Genomic DNA, 21,202 nt, shown 5'->3' with positions numbered 1-21,202 from the left:
GGGTAAATCATCTTGTTCTTTGGACTAACAACAGCCACCAAATTAACGAGGCTGCGCACAATGCACTATCTTTCAGTGGTTTTCCTGCAGCCAGCTCCGTGGACAAAATCATTCCTAAAACTGGGAAGTAACGGGTGAATTCGGAGCAGCGCCCGCCGGAGGAGGAGCAGGTGCACCGAAAGGACCAGATCACAACCTGGGGGCGGGGGGGAGGCCTGTCCCCTGCAGATTAGGGAGCCTTCTGACTCAGCAGTCAGCACCAGCGCTTCAGGGAGCCCGAGAGGGCGCCCGGGGTCTGCAGCCGGCACGCGGCACGCGGCTGACCTGGGGTCAGGGAACGCGCGCCGCCCCGCCCGAGCGGTGGAGTGCGGTCCGGGGGCGGACCCGGGCGGGGGGCGGGCCGGCGGCGGTCACGTGTGTACACAGGCCCGCGCGGCGTGCGCGCCGTGAGCCCCGCCGCCTCCTCGGAGCCCTGAGCTGCCCGCCCCGCTGCGACTGCGCGGCCCGCGGCCCAGCGAGCTGGTGAGTGGGCGCGGAACGCGGGGTGGGTCGGCGGCCACTCTCGGGGTCTGGGCCCGCGCGGGGAGCGAGCCCCGGGTTGCGGCGGCCACGGCCACGCACGGCCGGTGAGCGCACCGACTCTCGGGTGCCTCGGCCCCGCCCTGGCGCTGTCCTCTTGAGCGGTGCGGGCGCTGTCCTGCCCTCCCTTGGCTTGGGGGTGCTGTCCTGTCCCCCGGAGGTTTGGGGTGCTGTCCCCTGGGGGGTAGGGGCGCTGTCCTGTCCCCTGGAGGCTTGGGAGTGCTATCCCCTGGGGGGTAGGGGCGCTGTCCTCTGGGGGAGTAGGGGCACTGTCCCCTGGAGGTTTGGGGGCACTGTCCCCTAGAGGTAGGGGCGTTGTCCCCCAAAGCTTGGGGGTGCTGTCCCCTTGCGGGGCAGGGACACTGTCCCGAGTCTGGGGCCAACCTGCCGCTGTGCGCTGACTGGGCCGTCGCTGCCCTGCGGTCATTAACCTGTGGAGGGGCATGTGGTTCAGCACCACTGAAGGTTCCTCACATGTCCTGCAGGCGGGGCAGGGCAGGGGGGAGGGTGGTGGAGGGAAAGGAGGCTGACCAAGTTCTCCTGGGTCAGCTCCCGTATAGCTTTCCTCCTTATGATTACACAATTTTTAGTTAAGTTCTGGAACTACATCTAAATGTAATCAGCAAGTCTGTTAAGTGTTTTAGATACTTGATAACACGTAAAATTCCCTGTTCATGGAAAGGCTCCATCATAGGAAGGCAGGGACCCCAGCCTTTGAACACCCCATCTGCTAACAACAGGAATCAAGCAAGCTAAACAGCTTACCTCTGTTCTCTAAGCCAGGCACTCCTCTGCTGTCATCACCTGACTAGTCTTTGCCCTGTCCCGAGGTGGAGAGCCTGAGGGCACTCGTCCATTTGATGTGGAGAATACCATTCACCCCTCTGATCTCCCCCATTCCTGGAGGTGTCCTCCAGCTCTAAGTAACCAGCTCCATATTTCAGCTGAGCAGCTCCTAACCTCCTAGCAGAGGTTAGCATTCAATTGCAAAAGGCCAGAAGCTGGCTTCATGGACCTCTACAAATACAAGAGTGTGAGGAGAATGGCTCTGACCATGTTTCTAGGCTGCTCATGCATAATGGTGACCAGATCCTCCATTGTCCTGACTCTGTCTAGCGGGGGTGCTGCTGAGTGACAATCACATCTAGTGTACAGCCACTCTCCAGGATGCACAGCACAGCTCCTGAGGGAGCTGCTGTAGGGCTTGGCTCTCCAAACCAGAACCTTTACTATCGTCCTGAATGAAGCAGGCCTCCAGATAAGTGTTTATCAGGCCCCTCACTTACAGGAAGCTGGGGCGGTGAGCCTGTCACCCAGGGCCACACACAGCTTTTTGACCATGTTGTGTCCTGCCTCTCTAGTAAATTTGGAAATACCCTGAGGATGGAAGAACACAGCTTTAGGGCAGAACTCAAATGTCAACGCTGAACTGGTGTCCCTGTAACTCAAAGCCCATGGTAGGCTGATGAAAGGCAAGGTATATCCACCTAATGTGGGTCATACAGACTTTTAGGTTGGGATGGAAAGACTGATTATACCTATTATATAATGAGAAAGTGACATACTTGCAGAGATCACTGCTGGGAAATATGCTTGTGTGACTTACTGATGGCAAGAGGGCCCTGCTGCCTCCTGGGATGAGGTAGGGTGGGGAGAGGACTCCTGGGACAGCTGCATATATCTCACATCCCTCGGATGTCATTTGGAATCCTGAAAACATAACTGCCACTTGGCCTTCAGTGACCCAACAACATACCAGGGTAGTTAGTGTCTTAGGGGTGGCAGGAGGTGGGGGTGAGTACAGAGAATTGGGGCCTCTGCATTAATTAGGGCACATGACAAATCATGCCCCTTCTTCCTTAAATGGTGTTTCCTGTTATCTCCCCTTGCTTGCTCCTGGCTCTAAGGCTAAAGCCACTTGTATAACCTGGCAGCATCTGCCCACAAGGGTCTCACAGGCCTAGGATGCAAAATACCACCCAGGCAGGGGACTCAGTCTAGGTAAGAAAAAGGTTGATCTTCTCTCGAATTTGAGATACCAAAATGTCATGGTGCTAGGGTTAGAGTTCAGTCCCCTGGGAGCCTCTACTTGCAAACACAACATCCCTCCCATTGCAGGACAGTTTGAGATGGGCTAGGTGTCCTATGCCTACCCTAGCAGACCCACCCTGGGTCCCTTTCCTACCCATACATGCCAGTGGGGTGTGCCCAGGGGCTGCCACTTTTAATTAGAACCCAGCAAATGGAGGAGGCAACTGTGACGAGTAAAAATAACCAGTGGTTCCTCTCTGGGAAAGGACCTCAGGCGCTGATAAGATCAGCGGCCCTGAGTGCCCCATACCCCTCAGGCAAGAGCACACCTAGCTAAAGGGTGGGAGAGATCAGGGAGCCCTGCTGGTGTGCCAGGCCTGCCCAGTCTGAAATGGAGACCTCATCTGTCCTCAGCCCCTTGAATTTCCGAGTGAGTCTCTTTTCATTTCTGTTTTCCCCTGGCCCTGTGTGCCTGGAAGGAGAGCATTAGCCTCAAACCAAGTTAGTCAGGGAACAAAAAAGCCCAAGTAACTAGTGCTCCGTTGACAAAAGAACGTGTGTCCCATCTCCTTCCAGGGAAAGGAAGCCAGTGGCCTGGCACAGGCGCCCTGCTGGCCCAAACCTGGCTGCTTGGTCTCAGGCCCCACAGTCCTTCCTGAGCCAGCAAACATGCCTGTTCTCTTCTACAGAGAAAGAGAGGCAGCTCTTTGTTTATGCATCTGAGCCAGGTTGCCTGGCTCACTCACTACTCTGCAATTTAGAACCGTAAAAAGCAAAAAGCTATAAAAATCAAAACAACCCATCTGTATAACGAACAGTTTCTTATCACACCCCAGGAAGGCACAGCGTTTGTGATAGGAATCAGTATGCGTAAGCTCTCTACATTGAAAAACCTATGAAAACACCAGCCTTTCCGGAGTGTCTGGCTCCTACCAGCTGGATGTTAATTGTAGCTAAAGTCTCTGCCCATTATTACAAAAGGAAATAAACATTCAGGAGTCATTTTCAAAGTATTTTGATTGTTCTAGAACATTCATCTGAAGTTGAGTCTCATGGTGCACAGTGGGTCTACGTCAAACAGAAACAACCCACGGGACCGTCAGCCAGGCTGAGGTGTCTGCCCACTTAGGGTACACTTCCTGGGCCTCACAGCCCCGTGCCCACACCCAGACCTCCCAGCAACAAGAGGCACTCCCACTCTCTCTGCTACCCGTTGTACTACATAGGGTCTACTGCTCACCTTGGGGAACAGCCTCTGAGAGGACCTAATAATCCTTCTCTCTAGCCAGGCTTCTGGCAGGAATCAAGAGGCACCGTCCCCCCATTCAGAAAGCTCTCAGCAGGTGTCAAACAGAGAGCTGCAGCAGGACTGGCTGGAGGGAGTGGGGTGGGGATAGCAGTCAGGGAGGGCTCCCTAAGGTGCTGCTGTCAAAAGAAAACTTCAGGGGTGTTAGTACCTGTTACGTGAACAGGGGAATCAAGGAAGTCTAGGCAGTCTAGGCAAGGGATTGGTGTGTGTACCCCTCCACCCCTGCCCCAGTGTGGGCAGGAGGCCCAGCACCAGTGGGCCCCCAACACCAGAGGACAGGATTTCCTGATTAACAGAGCAAGGAAATAAGGGTAAGGTTTTAGTGAAACCAGCTTAGCTGTCTTGGAACAGGCTGATTTCTCTTTGCTGGCTTTTCATCTCTGCAGGCTCTGCACGTGTACATGCCTATGCACACACGCACGAATGCATACACACATGCAGGACTCCCAGGAGGCATGACCCCCACCCAGCCCAGCAGCAGCCTGCTTCTGAGTCCCTGCAGTCCACCATCACCGCCCCCAAGGCTGCTGCTCTGACCCACTCCTGGCATCCTGCTCCACAGAAATCACTATTTACCTTAGCCCTAGAGTTTAGCAAAGTTCACTTTCATTGCTGACAGACATGCCCTTTGAATCAAGGGCTGGTTTATACCATTCTGGACTCTTTTTTGAAAAGGCACAGAAAGAAAGCCACCAATGTCCCGCCTCAAAATGCTTCTGACAGGCAGCCTAACTGGAGCATGGGCCTTGCCCCAGCCAAGAAGAGGAGTGTCACTGTGGAGAGCACTCCCTGAATCCTCCTGAGTTAAGACCAGAAACGAACTGGACCAGAGCTGCCCCACCCCCCATGAGTGCTGTGAACACAAGCAAGGGAAGCACACATTCACACCCCGATTTCATATGAGTGCAGCACCAGGAAATGCACGGTCTGTGCTGTTACAAAGCTCTAACCTGGACCATGAAGCCTCTGTGATGGGATGGTCTGTGCGCATGGCGGGTCTGGAGCCTGCTCCACCCTTCCCCCAACAGCCTGCACTAGGCTTGTGACTATTGCTCAGGGCCTCATACCTCCCTTCCTGTGTCCTCTTCCCATGTGTCAGGTGACAGATTCTGGGCAGGAGTTCATACACCAGCTTTCTGTGCATTCACTGTGTGTGGGAAGGAGGGGACAGAACTGCACCTTCCTTGTCCCCTCACCAGGGACTCGCTGAGGCCCACCATGCCATGCTCTACAGAGCTGGATCCACCTAACCCCCCAGTAGTCACATGAAAGTCTCCTAAGCTGGGGAAACTGAGGTAGTATTTTACCTGCCTAAACAGCACCACCCAGCGGGTAAGCATTGAGCCTGGGCATTAGTCTGGGCAGGGGACTCTGAGACCGAATTTTCAACTAGGTGAACATTCCACAGAAGTCTGGGCATGTGTGCCTGTCCTGGCAGCCTGCTATGCCAGTTCACAGGTCACTAGGAGGCGTAAGTTTTCGTATAAGCAGCCTCCTTCACTGTGGAGGCCCTATTTCAAAGTTCTCCCATGTAGGGTAGACTGAGGTAGGCCAGGGTTCAAGGCAGTGCTTGAAATCAGAGCCGCTTCCCCAAAGCAGAGCTGTTTAGGATGAGTGCCATCCTGTGTCATGCACGCTTGCTGCACCAGGGTCCTGGGATGCACCTGTCCCTCTCCATCCCCGGCACCTGGCTTCTGCCACTGCAGGCACCACCCTGCTGCTTCTGATGCTTGGCCCCTACTGGTTTTTCAGGGCTCGTCAGGCTGCTGAGCAGCAGCATGGCCTATGTTGCTCATCTTCCTTGTGGCCTGGCCTCCCACCAATAGGTCTCCACTGTATACCTGTGGCCCGCAGGCCTCTTTCTGTCTAGTATGCTGATTCACTAGTCAGCCACCAGTGCTATGGCATGTCTCCCCAGGCCTGTGCTGCTCGTGTATCAGGGTCTCAAGGCTATCTGAGTGACTCCTACAGATGTGGCAGGCTCAGGGGGTTGCCGTTACCAAAAGGGAAGAAACCCAAGAGCCCAAAAGTACTAGCTCAGGGCCCAGAGCTGAGGGTGCATCCACGGAGTTCCAAGCCAGCAAGGGCAGCTGCCCACAGGGGTGCTCGGGCTAGTGCCAGACCTGCTCTGCCACCACCGGAGGCCCTCTTCCATCAGGACCCACAGGTCAGCAAGTCAGACATCCTGGGGGTTCCCTTCTGTCAGCCTTCTCCAACTGCTCTATACCTCCAGCCTATGGCACACAGCCTGTCCTCACTCAGGTGGTGAGCCCATAACCCCACCAAAGAGCCTTCAGACCCAACGCAAGGGGAGCATGGCATGACCAGGAGGTGGCTGAGAAAGCTCCTAGAGTTGGAAATTGTCAGATCTAAGAAAGCATTTTCTTGAAATATAATTATTGAAGCGCAGAGGAGATCTTTCAAGAAAATGGCTTTTCTTTTACACGTAAGATTATTTGTAATGAATGTCTGTTGCCCAACTGAGGACACACAGGCCCTAGCTGGGGATGTAGGGAGAAAGAGGGCCTGGAAACCATGAAGTCCCCAGAAACCAAGATGGGGCACAGTACCCCACAAGGGCTCCATGCCCTGGGGGACTCCTAGTGGACACTTGGACAAAACAGCCACCTGCATGTCCACTGGCCTCTCATTCCGTCCTCGGCCAGCACTAACTGGGTCTTCCCTACCTGTGGGAGGCAGCTATTGCACTGTGCCCTTCTGACAGGGTGGCCTCAGGTCACCCCTTGAGCCAGCAGACGCCCGCATAGCAGTGCTGTGACACCAAGTGCACAAATGGATGCCTGTTGTGACCATGCGACTCTGTCCTTGTGAACCTCAGCCTTCCTCTCCTCTAAAGGGTAGGGCTGCTGGGGCCCAAGAGGTGACCCCTCCAGACTGGAGAAGAAATGACCACAACTTTGTTCCCTCTAAAGACTTCCCACCGCACAGCCAGCCTCATGCATGGGACATCAGCTCAGCTCTTAGGTCCCCTCAGGCTTTTCTGGAAGAGAATGTCATTTTGAACCTCTGGACTGTCTGGAGGCTGCCTTCTCTGGGATGTGCATGCTTCCAGGCTTGAAAAAAGGGGTGCTGTGCAGCTGCAGAAGCATACATGGTAATGATCTGAGTTGGCTGAGGGCTCGCCTGGGGCAGGGGGCTTGGGGCTGCTGTTCACTCTGACCTGGCCCAGGGTGCAGCTACTCCCTGCTTCCACCAGGCTGGCCTCTCATATGCTTTCCTCCCTCGGGCACCTGCCAGCCCAAAGGCCTGGAACCCTGCTGCCCCGAAGCTGTAATGGCCTCACCATCTCAAGGGAACAGGATCCGGAAAGGGAGCAGGCTCTTAAAAGGCCAGCCCTGTTGTCATGATATAGGGGCTTTCTTCTATTTGAGTGTAATTAGAAAACAAAACAAACACACAAAAAGCCCTAAGAAAGGTAGAGTATGTGAGTCACCTTTATGGAAAAAGCCAGAAGAAAGTTACAAGGGACTCTGTCTTGGACAACTCTAAGCAGGTACAGGGTCCCTGGCCTGCAGAGCTTCCTCCCTGTCCTTGCTCAGTCAAGATGCCCAGTGCCTGTAAGGAGCAAGCCAACCTGACCTTGCATGGCACTCCTGCAGCCTCTCCCACCGGCCGGGGGCTGGGCTGCCACTCTGTCACCACGGAGGCCTGGGGCCACATCCCGCTTCAGGCCCATGTCCGGCCACACAGAGGATGGGGCCCCGTGCTCCTACTGCTGCTGTTCTTGTGGATGCACCTACGTGTGCTGGCGGTGTCTTTGCTCTGTGGACCTGGACTGACTGGCAGTCCTGGCTTGCCAGAGAGCACACTGCACACAGACTCCACGGGAGAAGCAACCACAGACCCATCTTGGCAAGGGTCTCGAGGGTGGGTGGGTTCCTTCTCCCCATGGAGATCTAGGGTGGAGAGGAGAGTGCTCTGGGAAGACATTCAGTTATTCGTGTGTTCCTGGGTCCCCACGGAGTTCCAGTCTGGATCAGCTACCCTGGGAAAAGGCTGGGACCCCAACCAGGAAGGGAGAGGTTCAGGAACAGATCAGCACCCAGCTGAGGTGAGACAGTGGGCTGGCAGGAGTGGGAATCCATGGGGGCCCCAGGTACAGTCCTGTCTGCTGCAGGCCTGTGAGCACAGCCATTGCTGTGGGTGCTGACACGCGACCTGTGTGGATGTCATGGGGGAGTCAGTCCCAAAGGAATTTTGGGGGAGGTTTTGGGAAGTGTGAAAGGCAGTAGTAAGTCTGGCATCAAGAAGCTGGAGGCAGGCCCAGTAGAGAAGGGCAGAGGAGCTGCACCGAGCAAGCTGGTCAGGTGGGAGAAAGTGGGGCAGGAAAGGCAGGCGGGCCAGGCAGCTCTGCCAACAGACCCTTTTAGAAAGGGCTCTAGGGTGCATGGAAAAGGAGGCAGGCCTAGGAGCCAGGGAGGCAGCAGGGAACTCTGTCAAGGAGGGGCCTAGGGGTCCTAGGGAGGAGGTGTGGAGACAGGCCCAGCCTGCTTGTAAGGCCAGCCTGGATAAGAAGCCCACTGGGGTCCTCAATGACCCTGACCCCTTCAGTCAAGGGGCACAGCAGGTGACAGGGCCCTGAAAGCTAAATTATCCATCCTGCCTTTTGGGAAGAATGTGGCAGATTTCCAATTGAGAATGGGTGGAGCAGGGAGTCGGGCCCTGCTGAGTGCTGGCCCAGCGTGGCCCTGGAGAGAGAGCCTTCCTGGAACCACCCGCCTCCCCCGGCTGTGCTCCAAGTTCCTCTTTCTCAGGAGTTGGAAAGGTGGTCTGAGGCCTCGGGGGAGAGAGGGAGCCAAACCATTGTTCCCAGGTCCACCTCCTCCCCAGATGGCCTGAGGGGAAGTCTCTGTTCCCAGGTTCCTGGACTTGCAGAACCAGAGTGCACAAAAGGGAAGTGGAGTCACCGCAAGGAAATGGGAACCAGAGAAAGGCAGGCCTGGGCCAGCCCCCACTAGAGGCCCTCTGTGGCCAGGAGGGCAGGCTTGGGGGTTCGGGGGCATCTGCCTGGTTCCCAGGTGCAGAGTGTCCAGCAGCGCCCCCGCCCCACCCGTGTTCTCTGAAACACCTCAGCTGTGCTGAGTCAGCAGCTGCTGGACCCAGCTGCTGTGCTTTAACAGCTGCCCTATGACTCGGGTTTAGACAGGACCACCACTTGGCACTCATGCCAGACCTGCTTACACATGGCAATTCTGGGGGTGCTGTCCTGAGTACTTCCCATCCACCTGTGCCATGTGCCCACAGCCCTGGGCTCGGCTAGCTCCACCCCTGGTGCTCACAGGGACTCGTGTTCTGTTTGCACAGGATGTGGGTGAGCTCTTCTTGGGGCAGGCACTTGGCTGACCTATGCCTGGCCCCCTGCCCCTCAGCCCTGTCCTCCTGCAGACAGAAATGAATGCTCACACCACACACCAATCACTGGCCTCCCCAGAAGAATGCTCGAACAAAAGTGTAAAGCTTGTCATCGTCAGGCTGACAAAGTGACCAGTTTGTGTCTGGAATCATGATCATCCTGGTACTTGAGACGCAGAACTACACACAGAATTGAACTCTGGCTTAAGACATAAAGTTGATAAATTCTGTATTTACTAGCTGTCAGCAAATAGAAACTCATGCCTGTTTCAGTCAAAGACCCAGCACTGATGGTCACCTCCTGCTCTCCACAGATCAGCCCAGTTAAGGCACACAGGGACAGCCCCTCTCCAAAGCGCGAGCCAGGGCCACACAAGCACGAGAACTAGGAAGGAAATTCTAAACAGACTGTGCTCCACGTGATGATTTCCTAAGAATGGAGCCACCCTTAGCCCAGCACGGCCGCTTGCCAGCTGTCCTTCCCGCGGCCCCAGGAGGCAGCCATGGGCAGCAGGGCAGTGGCTTCCTGAGCCCTTGGCTGGGGGGACACAGCCAGCAGCACACAAGCCGGCAGCTCCACCGTGGCCAGTGACCCCAGGAAGATACCCGCCTTCCTTCCTGCCGGCGCTGAGGCTATGCCCAGCCCTCACTGCCCAGGTTCCAGGGTGAGCAGCCACAGCTCCTCTCCACGGAGACTCCACGAGGCCCATAGTGCTGTCCTCGGTGGCCACTCCGTTTCCTTGCTCAAGGGAAAAGGGGAACTCGTAAGTGCACATGCTCTGCACCCTGAGTGTTTGCAACAGCCACATGGACCCTGGGCAGTCACTGGGTGCAGGCCTGGGGTGCAGACAGTAAGGAACCAGAGCGACAGGACAGGAGCCTGATCCGACGGTGCTGGCCCTTCCAGGCACAAGCCTGGTTCTGTGAAACTGGCTGTAAACAGAGAGAGGGAGGGGCCACGGTGCCTGCCAAGGGAGGCAGAAACTGAGCGATTTACTGGAGGAAAACAAGTGGTGTGCTTCCACACCGGGCACTAACTGCACACACGCACCCGCGCAGGAAGCCAGCGCCGTGCGGCTGCCGCTGATAAGCACACGAGGTGGGGGGTGGGGGTGGTTTGCAGAGAAACACAGGATCCTCTCTGGCGTTTGTGCTTCAGTGTTGCTTACGGACAGAGTCTGCGGTCCAGGCACAGAGAAGTGTGGGGCTTGGGATAAAGGTAAGCAGCCTGAGGCTCGGCACTGCTGCAGGCCACTCCAGGGCTATACCAGGGGACAGTAAGGGGACATGGATGGGGCCCCGGGGGACATGCGGCAGGCCGTGGCCAGGGAAAGCGGAGGGAACATGCGGCAGACAGTGGCAAGGGAAAGAGGAGGGTAGTGACAGGGCCTAAGGAGGAGTGTGATCCTGGGGTCCTGGCCTGGGCACAGAGTGCGTGCCAACCTTTCTTGCTGGCCAGCACCCCACTTGAGCCAACGCCTGTCCTAATGATGGTGGAGGGCCCTTCCTTTTCTGGGGCTGCAGTTCCCCTTTTCTGGGACAGGTCTTTGTCCTCTTATGAGGAAAGAAAGGGACTTGGATGTGAGAGTAGGTGGGACATCTCAGGCTGACCCTACAGGTACTTGTGCAGGACGTGAACCTGGCAGGGCCTGACCAGAAGGGTCTGACTGTGGGCTGGTCACAGCACAGACAGATGCTCTGGGATGGAAGATGTCCACAGTGGCCATAAGAATGTACAGTTTCCTGAGGCCCGAGGCCCATGAAGTTTGGCGGACAAGCTCTCTGCAGCCATGGGCTCCTGCGCACTGCACCCCCGCCCCCAGGTTACTGTCAGAGCCATAGTTCAGCATGGAGGCCACATTTAAACATCCACAGCCAGCTCTGTAGGCATTCAGGAAGAAGGAGAGCGGAAACTGGCCATGTAATCAGCTAAAAGAGGACATAAAAGGGACCCCGTCCCCAGCTTCCTGGGGTTCCTTGGTCCTTCCAAGGCAGGAACCAGTGCCTTGGCTGTTGACCCACAGGTGTTCCAGGAGCATGCCATCCACCTGGGGCTCCCACCTTTCCCCCCAAAATCCAGCCACTGGGGTGCAGAGCACCCACCAGGGCTAGAGGCTGAGGAGCACTGTCTAGATTTTAGGACCTAGATTTTAGCCCATGCTATGGATGACAGTAAACACTTCTAAAAGTAATGTAACCAATACGTGTGGGCAGAGCCCGGCCAGCCCTGCGCCGAGCCTGACCCTGGACATCGCTACCGTCTGACACATGACATACATCATCTCAGGCTGCTGGGTGGCATTTATGAAGATTGCAGAACATCCCTGCTGACTCGATGTCCCTGATGTCTGCATGGCCCACTTGCCCATGGTAGTCTGATGATGCTGGGCTTGAATGCAGATACAGTCCTGCTGTGAGGGCCCCAACCTCCCTTCATTTTGTTCAGTGCTAACTGTCCTGCAGCCCCTGTGGTCCAGGTGTGGCAGGGCAAGGCAGACCAGTGGGTCACACTGCTCTTTCTCGATGTCACCCCCTTGTTCCCACGCCAGGCTCCGGCCAGCACAGCAGCAGGGCCAGACCTCCGAGCCCTGTCATGGGCAGCAGGGCTGGCAGATCCCTGTCCAAAGCCTGGGAAACAAATGTTTGCTTTGCGTGTGCTTGCCCAAGAGAATTTCTTATTGTAAGAGTGGAAGATCAGGTTGGACCAAACTATGTTCTGAATGTAAGGTTTTCCTCCAAAGAATTGACATTTGTGAACGGTGTTTTTTCTTCACATTATGGGTTCTCATGGCCAGCTGTGTACCCAGGCCTCCCATGCGCTAGGACACAGGCCACTTGGTTGCATTCCGCCTGGGCGCTGCCTCTCAGGCTGGGTGGGGATACTAGGGCCAGTGGCCCACCCCTGACTGTCTCTCTTGGCCTGGACACCTTGGCAGGGTGGAGCTCCCCAATGGGAGCATGCCCTCCTCCCTGAGGAACCCCAGGCTACATGAGGGTTCTCACGGATGTGCCCTCACTGGGACTGTGATGGCCCTGTGGAGACAAAGGTATGAGTATCTCAGCCTGTGGCACCCACCCCCACTTCCAGCCTCCTACCAGTCAGCTTAGCACCTTGTGCTCTCTCAGCTCAGTTCAGGGCACACCTCAGTCACACATGCCAGTTTGTCTAGCTGCCTGTCTATCTGCTCCCATGTGTGTACCCGTGCCTGCTGATGGGGCTGGAGGTGCAGCATAATGGTGCAGCCTCGGTGGCATGAGAGACAGGGCGGGCTGACCACCAGATCACAGACAGGTGTGGAAGGCATGCAAGCAATTTCTTTGCACTTTAAGAAGCGTCTGGGCCAGGTTGCGGCCTGCCTGCTCGGCAGAGGCTGCTATTCTTACCCAGGAGGCTATGGAGGGTCACCCTGTCATAGGAAGGCCCATGTCTGTATACATCCCAGCCCCTAGTGCTGTCCAGGTGCCACCCTGGCTGACCTGCCAGCATCCCCAGGGGCACCTGTCTTTCTAACCCCACTTTCAGGAAGAGGTATAATAGCAGGGAGTTACGAGGACTTGCTCAAAGCCACGCAGCCCAGGCGGAAGGGTCAGGACTGGGCCCTCATGTCCCTGGGGCTCAAGGGCCAAGGACATGATGGGAGTGGGGTAGGTCCTGCAGTGTCCCTTCCCAGTGGAGAGAAGCCGGGGCCCTGCAGGAGGCATGAAGCATGCCAGGACAACTCCCCCAGTACTAGCTTGGGAAAATCATCCATGGTTCAGACTCTCAGAAACAGGCTTAGGGAGACTTGCCACGGCCGTTAAGATGACTGCAGCATCGTGACCTTGTTGGACTGAAGACAGCCATACGACAGCACCTTTGCACTCACAGAAAACACTCAGGACAGAGTATTTTTGAAAAGGCCCATAGTCTCTGACTGTTCCTGTGAGAGTTCAAGGGGCAAGGCTTTCTTCCTGCACCACCTCTGCATTTCGGAGGGTTTGCAAGCCCGGGGCTCTGGCTCAAGAACACCCCCTAACTTTCTGCTGCTCTCTCCCACACAGCCCAGCCCGCTGCCGCCGCTGCCGCCATGTGGAGCTGCGGCCCGCTCAATGGCACAGGCAGCCTGGAGGACCAGCTCCTCTGCCAGCACTTCCACTTGGTCCTGTCCGTCTTCTCTCTGCTCTACCTGGTCGTTGGCGTCCCCATCGGCCTGGGCTACAATGCCCTGCTTGTCCTGGTCAACCTGTACGACCAGAACAGCATGACCATGCCTGATGTCTACTTTGTGAACATGGCTGTGGCGGGCCTGGTGCTCAGCGCCCTGGCGCCCGTGCACCTGCTGGGCCCCACTGCCTCTGGGTGGGCCCTGTGGGGCTTCAGCAGTGAGGCACACATCACACTGCTGGTGCTGTTCAACGTCTCCTCCCTGGTGACCATGTACTCCACAGCCCTGCTCAGCCTCGACTACTACATCGAGCGCGCTCTGCCGCGCACCTACATGTCCAGCGTCTACAACACCAGGCATGTGTGCGGCTTTGTCTGGGGTGGGGCCCTGCTCACCAGCTTCTCCTCCCTGCTATTCTACATCTGCAGCCACGTGGCGGCCAGGGTTGTTGAGTGTTCCAAAATGCAGGACACAGAGGCTGCTGATGCCATCATGGTGTTCATCGGGTACTTGGTCCCCACCCTGGCCGTGCTCTACGCACTAGCACTCATCTCGAGGATCCGGAAGGAAGACACACCCCTTGACCAGGATGCGGGGAGGCTGGACCCCTCGGTGCACAGGCTTCTGGTGGCCACCGTGTGCACACAGTTTGGGCTGTGGACGCCTCACTACCTGACCCTCCTGGCGCACACATTGCTTGCCTTGCGGGGGAAGCCCATGGATGGGCGCTACCTGGGGATTCTGCTCTTTGCTAAGGATGTGTCAAGATTCTTGGCATTCTCTAGTAGCTCTGTGATGCCGCTTCTTTACCGCTACATCAACAGAAACTTCCCCGGCAAACTCCGGCGACTGATAAAGAAAATGCACTGTGGGCACCAGAGCTGCTCCCCAGACCAAGTGGGGGTCCAGCAGGTGATGGCATAGAGAGCCGACTCCTCTGATTGTGGCCACTCTGAGCACCGGTCTTGGGGCCACTGTCAACGTCCACTGCGGAGCCACCTGACAGATGGCCAACAGTGCATGCCCTGGAGGCACAGCACTTTCTCACTGTCTTCCCCAGGAGGTCACTGAGGCAAGAACAAAGGACAGCACAAGGCATGTTCTCGCCAAGTTTTCTGCCGTTCCAGACAGGCCATGCTTCCACCAAGGCCACATTGTTCAGAGCAGCAGGGGCCTAGGTGAAGAAGGCTGAGTTGGCCCACCTGCTTTTGCCGGCAGCGTGTGCCTGGTCCTTTAGGTCCACACTGTCAGCCTCCTCCACACTGGGTTCCCTGAATGAAGTGATGACAATCAAAAGCCAGTATTTACATGGTCTTGTTAAAATCCTTGATTTCCTCTCTTACTTTATTTTTGTTTATGAAAAGAGAGGTTTGATAGAAAAGTCACAACAGCATGGAAAATGAAGGAAACAACACAGAAGAGGACCTGTGTTGGACAGATGGGGTTGGGCTTCATGACTGCAGGGTCACCCTGAGGAGGCGTGAGAGGAGAGGTGCACGGTGTCACACAGAGATGGCATGAAAGTGTTTCCGCAGGAAAAAGCCAGCAGCGTGGCTGGTCTTAAGCGAGAATAAAGTAGCCCGGGGCTCTCATCTTGCCGGCCCAACACACCTGGTACCCCTGCTCTCCTCACGGGTGACATTAGCTGACCTCTTTCCATGTAGGTCAACTCCCCCCTAAATGGGTACCAAACTGAACAATAAAGGTAAACTGAAGAAAGGAAAGGGCGGTTTCCACAGAACCTCAAAGGGGCTGCTGGGGGGAGACAGGCCTGGAAGACCGAGCCTTGTCTGGCATCCAGGGTGGAGAATAGGGCCACCCTAGCCACCTCACACCTGTCTGATCCTCCATGGCTGCTACTGGAGGAGAGCCCAAGACCTGCCTGCTTAGCCAGAATCCTGGATCCTCCACACTGTGGCCTGTACACATGTGCTTTAAGACTGTGGCAACGGAAGCCCCCTGCCTCCCACACCATCTGTTCACCTGCACCCCAGCTTCACAATACATCCTACCCCTGCAGCCCCTAACTCCCAACTCTGAAACCCACAAAACTCTAAAAACAGGGAGATTTGTTTCTCAAGTCTGCAGCAAATTAATTTGTAGCAGACCCTAACCTGAAGTGGCACGAGGGCACTTTTCTGAGGAAAGATGAATGTGATCCTGGGGCCCAGCCCCAGTCCCAGTGTCCTACAGTATGCGGTCCATGCTGCTTGTTAACTGTCTGTGTGTGTGTGCATGTGTGCACCTGCACATACAGAACCCAGGTCAACAGAAGTTGTTTGCTAAAAGGAAAACTATAAACAGGCACATTCCTTAAAATATGGTTTATATTTCAACCTAAGTTTTCCTGCAGTGTGATGGTTACAGAGAACAGCTTGGGCTGGAATTGGTAATTTGGTGACTCCCTCCTGCTTTTAGGGTTGTGCACCCAGGAAAAAATTTTTTCTTTGGTCATTGCTCAGTAATGCACCGTATTTATTTATTTATTTTAACCTTTTGACTCTCTTCACCCATTTCCCCCACCAGCCACACCCCTGCCCCTGACAACCACCAATCTGTTGATTCTATGACTTTGGTTGTTTTTTGAAAGATCCCCCCTATACGTGAGATCATGAGGTGTTTGTCTTTCTCTGACTTAATCCACTTAGTCCAGTGCCCTCCAAGTCCATCCATGTTGTTGCAAATGGCCAGATTTCATTCCTTCTTGTGGCTGATATTCCATGGTGTGTGTCATGTGTATGTGTACACAACCCCTGCCTCTTCTGTGTCTGCTCCTGTGTCTTGGCCATGGTGAATGATACCCCAGGAACACAGGTTGCAAACATCTTTTCAGTTAGTGGTTTGGGATCCTCTGAGTAAATATTCACAAGGGTGATGACTGGATCATAGGGTAGCTGGTTTTTTTTAACTTCTGAGGAACCTTCTTGTTTGAGTGGCTGCACCAGTTTGCATTCCCACCAGTGGCGTCTGAAGGTTCCCCCTTCTCCATGTCCTCACCAGCTCTTGTCTTCTTGTTGATGGCCTTCTTAACAGATGTGAGGGGATCTCCCTACTGAGGGATGCAGAGTGCATTCATTTCATGTACATGTTGGCCATCTGTATGTGTTCTTTGGAGAAATGTCTATTCTGACTCTGTGCCCATTTTGCAATCAGACTTTATTTTGCTACTGAGTTTCTTTATGTATTTTGGATATTAGTCCCTATCAGAGATATTAACATACTAACCTGTGACAACCTGAAAACTCAGTTCTGACCTGTCTGGTCCAAGGATAACAGAGTGTGGCTCTATTTTTTGCCACGTTCCGTTCAGGGAAATCTCTCCATTTGGTCCTGGTCTCTTGGGAAATTCAGCCTATGACTTAGTTGCCATTGTTTTTTTTATCTGCAGAATATATCCCCTTTAGGATGATGTGAGTTAAGAGTCTGCCTGGGCAGAATCATGAAAGTACACTGGATGCCAGAGCCCTGGTGTGACTTGAGCCTGGTAGCTGTGAAACTCTGGACAGGTTCTGTGGGGCCCATCTACTTCCTAGCCAGTAGATCCAGGGCAGAATGAGAGAAGTTTCCATGTTGCTTCTGTCAGGAATGTGCTATTTCTACTGAAGGACACAGTCCCCTCCGCTGTTCCAGGTCTTCTGATGGGCTGGGGTTTCTTTTCAAATCCTGAAAGCCTCAGGCCTGACCCCTCCCCACTCCTGCCACCCCCACCCTCCTCAAGTTGTGGGCTGCACAATGGGTAGTCCTGAGGTCATGGCTCCCCTGGGAAACCCTGGTGTTGGCTGAGTGACTAGTGCAACTGCACAGTCCCCTAGCACTGCTGCCATAGAACTTCTCACCTCAAACATGCCTGTTCCTGCTTGGCTTCTAGTTCTGTCATGGTGGGTGGGCAGCTCCAGAGCCAGGGTCAGGCCAAGGTCCAGTATGCACAGCCAGGCTCTTGGGTCAAGAAGCCAGCACCGTTATTACCAGAAATGGGATCCAACTTGTGAGCTCGTCTGTAGTGGGAGTGATACTTCAAATAAAAAGTCCCTTTTCCTTGCTTCTCTCCTCTGTTCTTTACTTAAGGAGAAAGAGGTCCTAGGAGAGAGGGAAATCCCAAGAGCACAGAGCTGAGGGGCACACAGGTCTCTGCCACAGCCCTTGAGTCCCTCACCCCAGCTGGGGTCCCCCAAACAGGAGAGGGATCTAAAATCATGGATTTGTTTGTAATTTCTCAGTGGCTTTGGTTGCAAACTGGCTTCTTTCTGACAACTTACTGGGGACCTGAGAGAGTCCTGCCAGGGGTCCCTCCCCATTCCCAATGCCCACAGTTGCTGGTGACAGAGGGCCCCCAAGGACATGTGGCAGCCTGGCAGCTCTTCCTGGTGAAGCACCGGCCCATGGCAGGCTGGGGTTCCTGTGTAGACCCTTAACCTCTAATGGAGACCCTCTCCACTCTCACAAATGTGTCTTTACCTCCATACTCTTCTCCCTGCTGGCGACACCTCTGCCACCAACCCCACATGCTGCAGAGCCTACTCCCCATTTGATGTTTGTTTATCCACATTCTTGTGCTAAATTATTCTCAGATGAATCTGGTGTGACCCGACATTTCTCTTCCAGGTATGGGTGCTTCCAGTGCTTCTGCCAAGTTGCCAAAAAAACAAACAAAAACAAAAACAAAAAACTGAAAGAATTTTGAACTGAGAGAAAAATGGAAAAAGCTAAAGTAGACTGTAAATGCACGCATATATATATATATGCGCGTGCGTGTGTGTGTGTGCACACACACACACACCCTTTAACTGATCAATCTGTATTTCTCCCAGTGAAAGTTTACGTTCCAAGGTAATTCTGTTATCAAAACTTCTAGATGATCACATTTTTATTAATCCACAAACTCATCTATCTTGCCATGCTTAAGATTACAAAAAGCGAGTTCAACCTTAGGTTTACTTCATGAAGGTTAGAAAATTTATCATAGGAAACCAGACATACTGTTACGTGTGGCAGAGATGTCAGTAGGTCAAACATTCCTTTATGGAATGCACTTGATAAAGGATAAGCCTGAAATAATTTATTAAGAAGCTAAATTATAAGTCCAATTCTTGAATTTAAAATCAGTTGGAAAATTTGGGGACTTTTTCATTTCTCATCTGTTAAATCTGCTCCAGTGGTTGCACCCGTTGGCCTAAAGTTCTATGTAAATGATGAAGAAAAACCTGCTAAAGAAAAAACCCACACATTTTAAAATTTAAATTATTTGATATATCTTACTCAATTTTGGAATTCTTAAAATGTGTATTTCCAGGGGTATATGATGTAGATCAGAAAATGGCACAGAACTTACCATAAAACTGGTTATTTCCTGACGTTACAATTACATTAATACAACCAGTAGTCATTCAGCTGCATACAAGCCCCTAGGCTTTGGCTGCTAAGTGGCAGAGGAGCCGTACTCAGAAGCCACTGCACAGGTCAGTCATGAAGGCTAGCAGAGACAGCCTTACAACTCTTACAAATGTTATTCTTCCTTGAGAATAATAATTTAAAAATTGCTGACTGCATCCTGAGGGCTGAGTATAGAATTGAGTGTCCTGGTGGCTCCAGAAGCTCCATATAGGAGGGGCTGTCCCCCGACCCCTCTGTAAGAGGTCAATGAGCTGTGTACACAGTGAGTGCTCGATACACTTGAGAAGTGAATGAGTCCTCTACGAATGAAGGAATTTGAACATACAACATACCTATTTTATATTAATAAAGAATATGCAGTTTAGACTTTATGATTTGTCTTGTTCTGTTGAGCGTGTGTATGAGACAGGAGTTCTGAGTACAAAGCATTTGTTGAGTGCCTATTGTGTTCTCAACCTTTCTCCTGATATTTAAAACCACTTCGTAAGTTCTTTTGGCCCATCTGCCATTAACATTAACGTCATGTGAACCTGTAACGTGAGATGCTAATGTACAATATGCTGTGAAGTTGGAGTGCAGTACTTTTTGAAGTCCTAGCAGGACACTACATGACTCAGAAATACTTTCCAGCCTCTAGAGCAGGCGTGTTTGCGGAGCTCCACCCAGTGGCCATCGGCAGACCTTCACTCTGCAGGACAGCCAAGTATCGGCCACAGAGCTCCGGGACACTGGGAACTGTGTTCATGCCACGTGAGGGTGCTTCTCACAGGTCTAACAGCTGACATGATTTGGGTTGGCTGGGTCACATTCTGTGATGTAACTCAGTGATCTTCTATGGTAGCTTTAACTCCCCAACCAGCTGCTGAAGAGCAGACACCCTGACACACATTCCCCAACAATCAGAGCAGGAACAGGAATGTCCTTCAGAAACTATTCCCTGCAGATACTGGCTCAGAATCCATGAGGCTCTCAGAATTCACAACAAATTGTGCTTTTACAAAAAAAATACCCTCAGCAGCAGTGGAGAAGGGTGCTCAGTCCACCAGGTGCTGCTCTGCGGGCATATACACACACATATACATGCACATACACACTGGTCATGCAAAGCCCATGCGGTCCCAGGTGGCAGCACTGGAGTCAGCAGAGCCTGGCTGACCTACAGGGACAGTAGCCAAGTGTGGGCCTGGATTTCTGTGTTGTTAAGGCTTGGCACACTATTTACAGGGCAACTATATGCTGGACTTTCTGATCTCCCAAGTGAAGCCAAACATTTAATGCAATGTTCTACATACCAGGGAGCAGGAGAAGTGCTATGGCTAGAAAGTAAATAAATAGTTTTAAAGATTGTACATGCTTTAAAAAAAAAAAAAATGTTGGAAAAGCTATCTAAAAGGGCACTGGTAAATGATGGAGTGTGGAAGGGGAAAGCACTCTGGCCTGTGGCCGGTAGGCCAGCCCATGAACCAGCTGGGAAGCCTCACAGGTCCAGCCTCTGCTCCAAGGGGGCTGCCCATCACGTGCATCCACAGGTTGTTTCAAAGACCCAAGGAGGGCTGCTAGGAAGGGATAGGGCTCCATGGGGACTCCTCTGAGGTGGGCCTGGGCCATCCTGCACCAGGGAGTAAGGATGAGCTAGAAGACTAATGGGGCTGTGTCAATGGGACACAGGCCCTGGCTTGTAGACATTCCCCATGGCCACATTTGGGACAGTTTGAGCAAACAAAAAGTGAAGAAATAGAAGGGGGAAAAAAGTCCAAAGTTACACTCAAAAGGCAGGGAGCCTCAAAAAGGAGGAAGGGAGAAAGAAAGCAAAAAGCTCAGGGCAATCATGGGCTTAAGAAGGACTAGCATAAGGCAGGGAGTGGGGGGTTTGGGCAGAAGGGGTCAGGAGTGTCCATGTACTCTAAGCAGCACTGCCAACTCCTCAGTGAGATAAAGACCAGGATGCTCTAATCTGGTGCCCTGCTTGGCACCATTCCATGCAGGTGTATCCTTGGCTCACCTTAGAAGGGCTACCATGTCAGCCTGTGTGTACACAGCTAATGCCTGAAAGGCAAGGCCTAGCCTGTGGGCAGGCAAAGGACAAGCCGGCCAGTACCTTGGTGGGGCCAGGATGCTGCATGTGGGGAGGCACAAGCCCAAGACAGAGGAATGAGTAGCTAGGGATGCCTGGGTGCCTCAGTGGTTGGGTCTGCCTTTGGCTCAGGTCGTGCTCCCGGGGTCCTGGGATCAAGTCCCGCATCGGGCTCCCTGCAGGGAGCCTGCTTCTCCCTCTGCCTGTGTCTCTGCCTCTCCTTCTGTGTCTCCCATGGATAAATAAAATCTTAAAAAAAAAAAAAAAAAAGTGAGTAGCTAGAAGCAGAACTCAAAGGAC

The 21,202-nt window shown here is 53.7% G+C and overlaps 3 protein-coding genes and 1 non-coding gene across 6 annotated transcripts in view; 2 read left to right on the top strand and 2 right to left on the bottom strand.

Annotated features, from left to right (window-relative positions):
• The window catches only part of C6H7orf50 (chromosome 6 C7orf50 homolog), a 147,898-nt gene that overhangs the window by 58,202 nt on the left and 68,494 nt on the right, over positions 1-21,202 (bottom strand). The gene's annotated exons all lie outside the window — the stretch shown is intronic.
• GPER1 (G protein-coupled estrogen receptor 1) overlaps positions 434-21,202 on the top strand; it is a 45,998-nt gene continuing 25,229 nt past the window's right edge. For both annotated transcript variants that reach the window (XM_038539687.1, XM_038539688.1), the window contains exon 1: positions 434-522. The gene's annotated coding sequence lies outside the window, so the exon portion shown is untranslated. The remainder of the gene's footprint in view (positions 523-21,202) is intronic.
• On the top strand, positions 445-20,848 carry GPR146 (G protein-coupled receptor 146). 2 transcript variants are annotated; one of them, XM_038539691.1, is made up of 2 exons: positions 445-522; positions 13,334-20,848. In XM_038539691.1, exon 2 carries the CDS (start codon positions 13,360-13,362, stop codon positions 14,359-14,361), a length of 1,002 nt encoding a protein of 333 aa, XP_038395619.1. In that variant the 5' UTR covers positions 445-522; positions 13,334-13,359; the 3' UTR covers positions 14,362-20,848. The 2 variants fall into 2 exon arrangements, with proteins under 2 accessions (XP_038395619.1, XP_038395620.1); XM_038539692.1 differs by lacking the exon at positions 445-522 and adding an exon at positions 9,891-10,511.
• MIR8879 (microRNA mir-8879) lies at positions 20,924-21,064 on the bottom strand. The gene has a single exon (NR_128835.1). It is a non-coding gene; the product is annotated as a microRNA mir-8879 (primary transcript).

The sequence above is a fragment of the Canis lupus genome, chromosome 6, assembly GCF_011100685.1.
Source record: "Canis lupus familiaris isolate Mischka breed German Shepherd chromosome 6, alternate assembly UU_Cfam_GSD_1.0, whole genome shotgun sequence".
NCBI classification, from domain to species: Eukaryota; Metazoa; Chordata; class Mammalia; order Carnivora; family Canidae; genus Canis; species Canis lupus.
This window is presented reverse-complemented; position numbering and strand designations above follow the sequence as displayed.

Coding starts and splice junctions, on each gene's coding strand:
- GPR146 (XM_038539691.1), top strand. CDS start 13,360: ATGTGGAGCTGCGGCCCGCTCAATGGCACAGGCAGCCTGGAGGACCAG.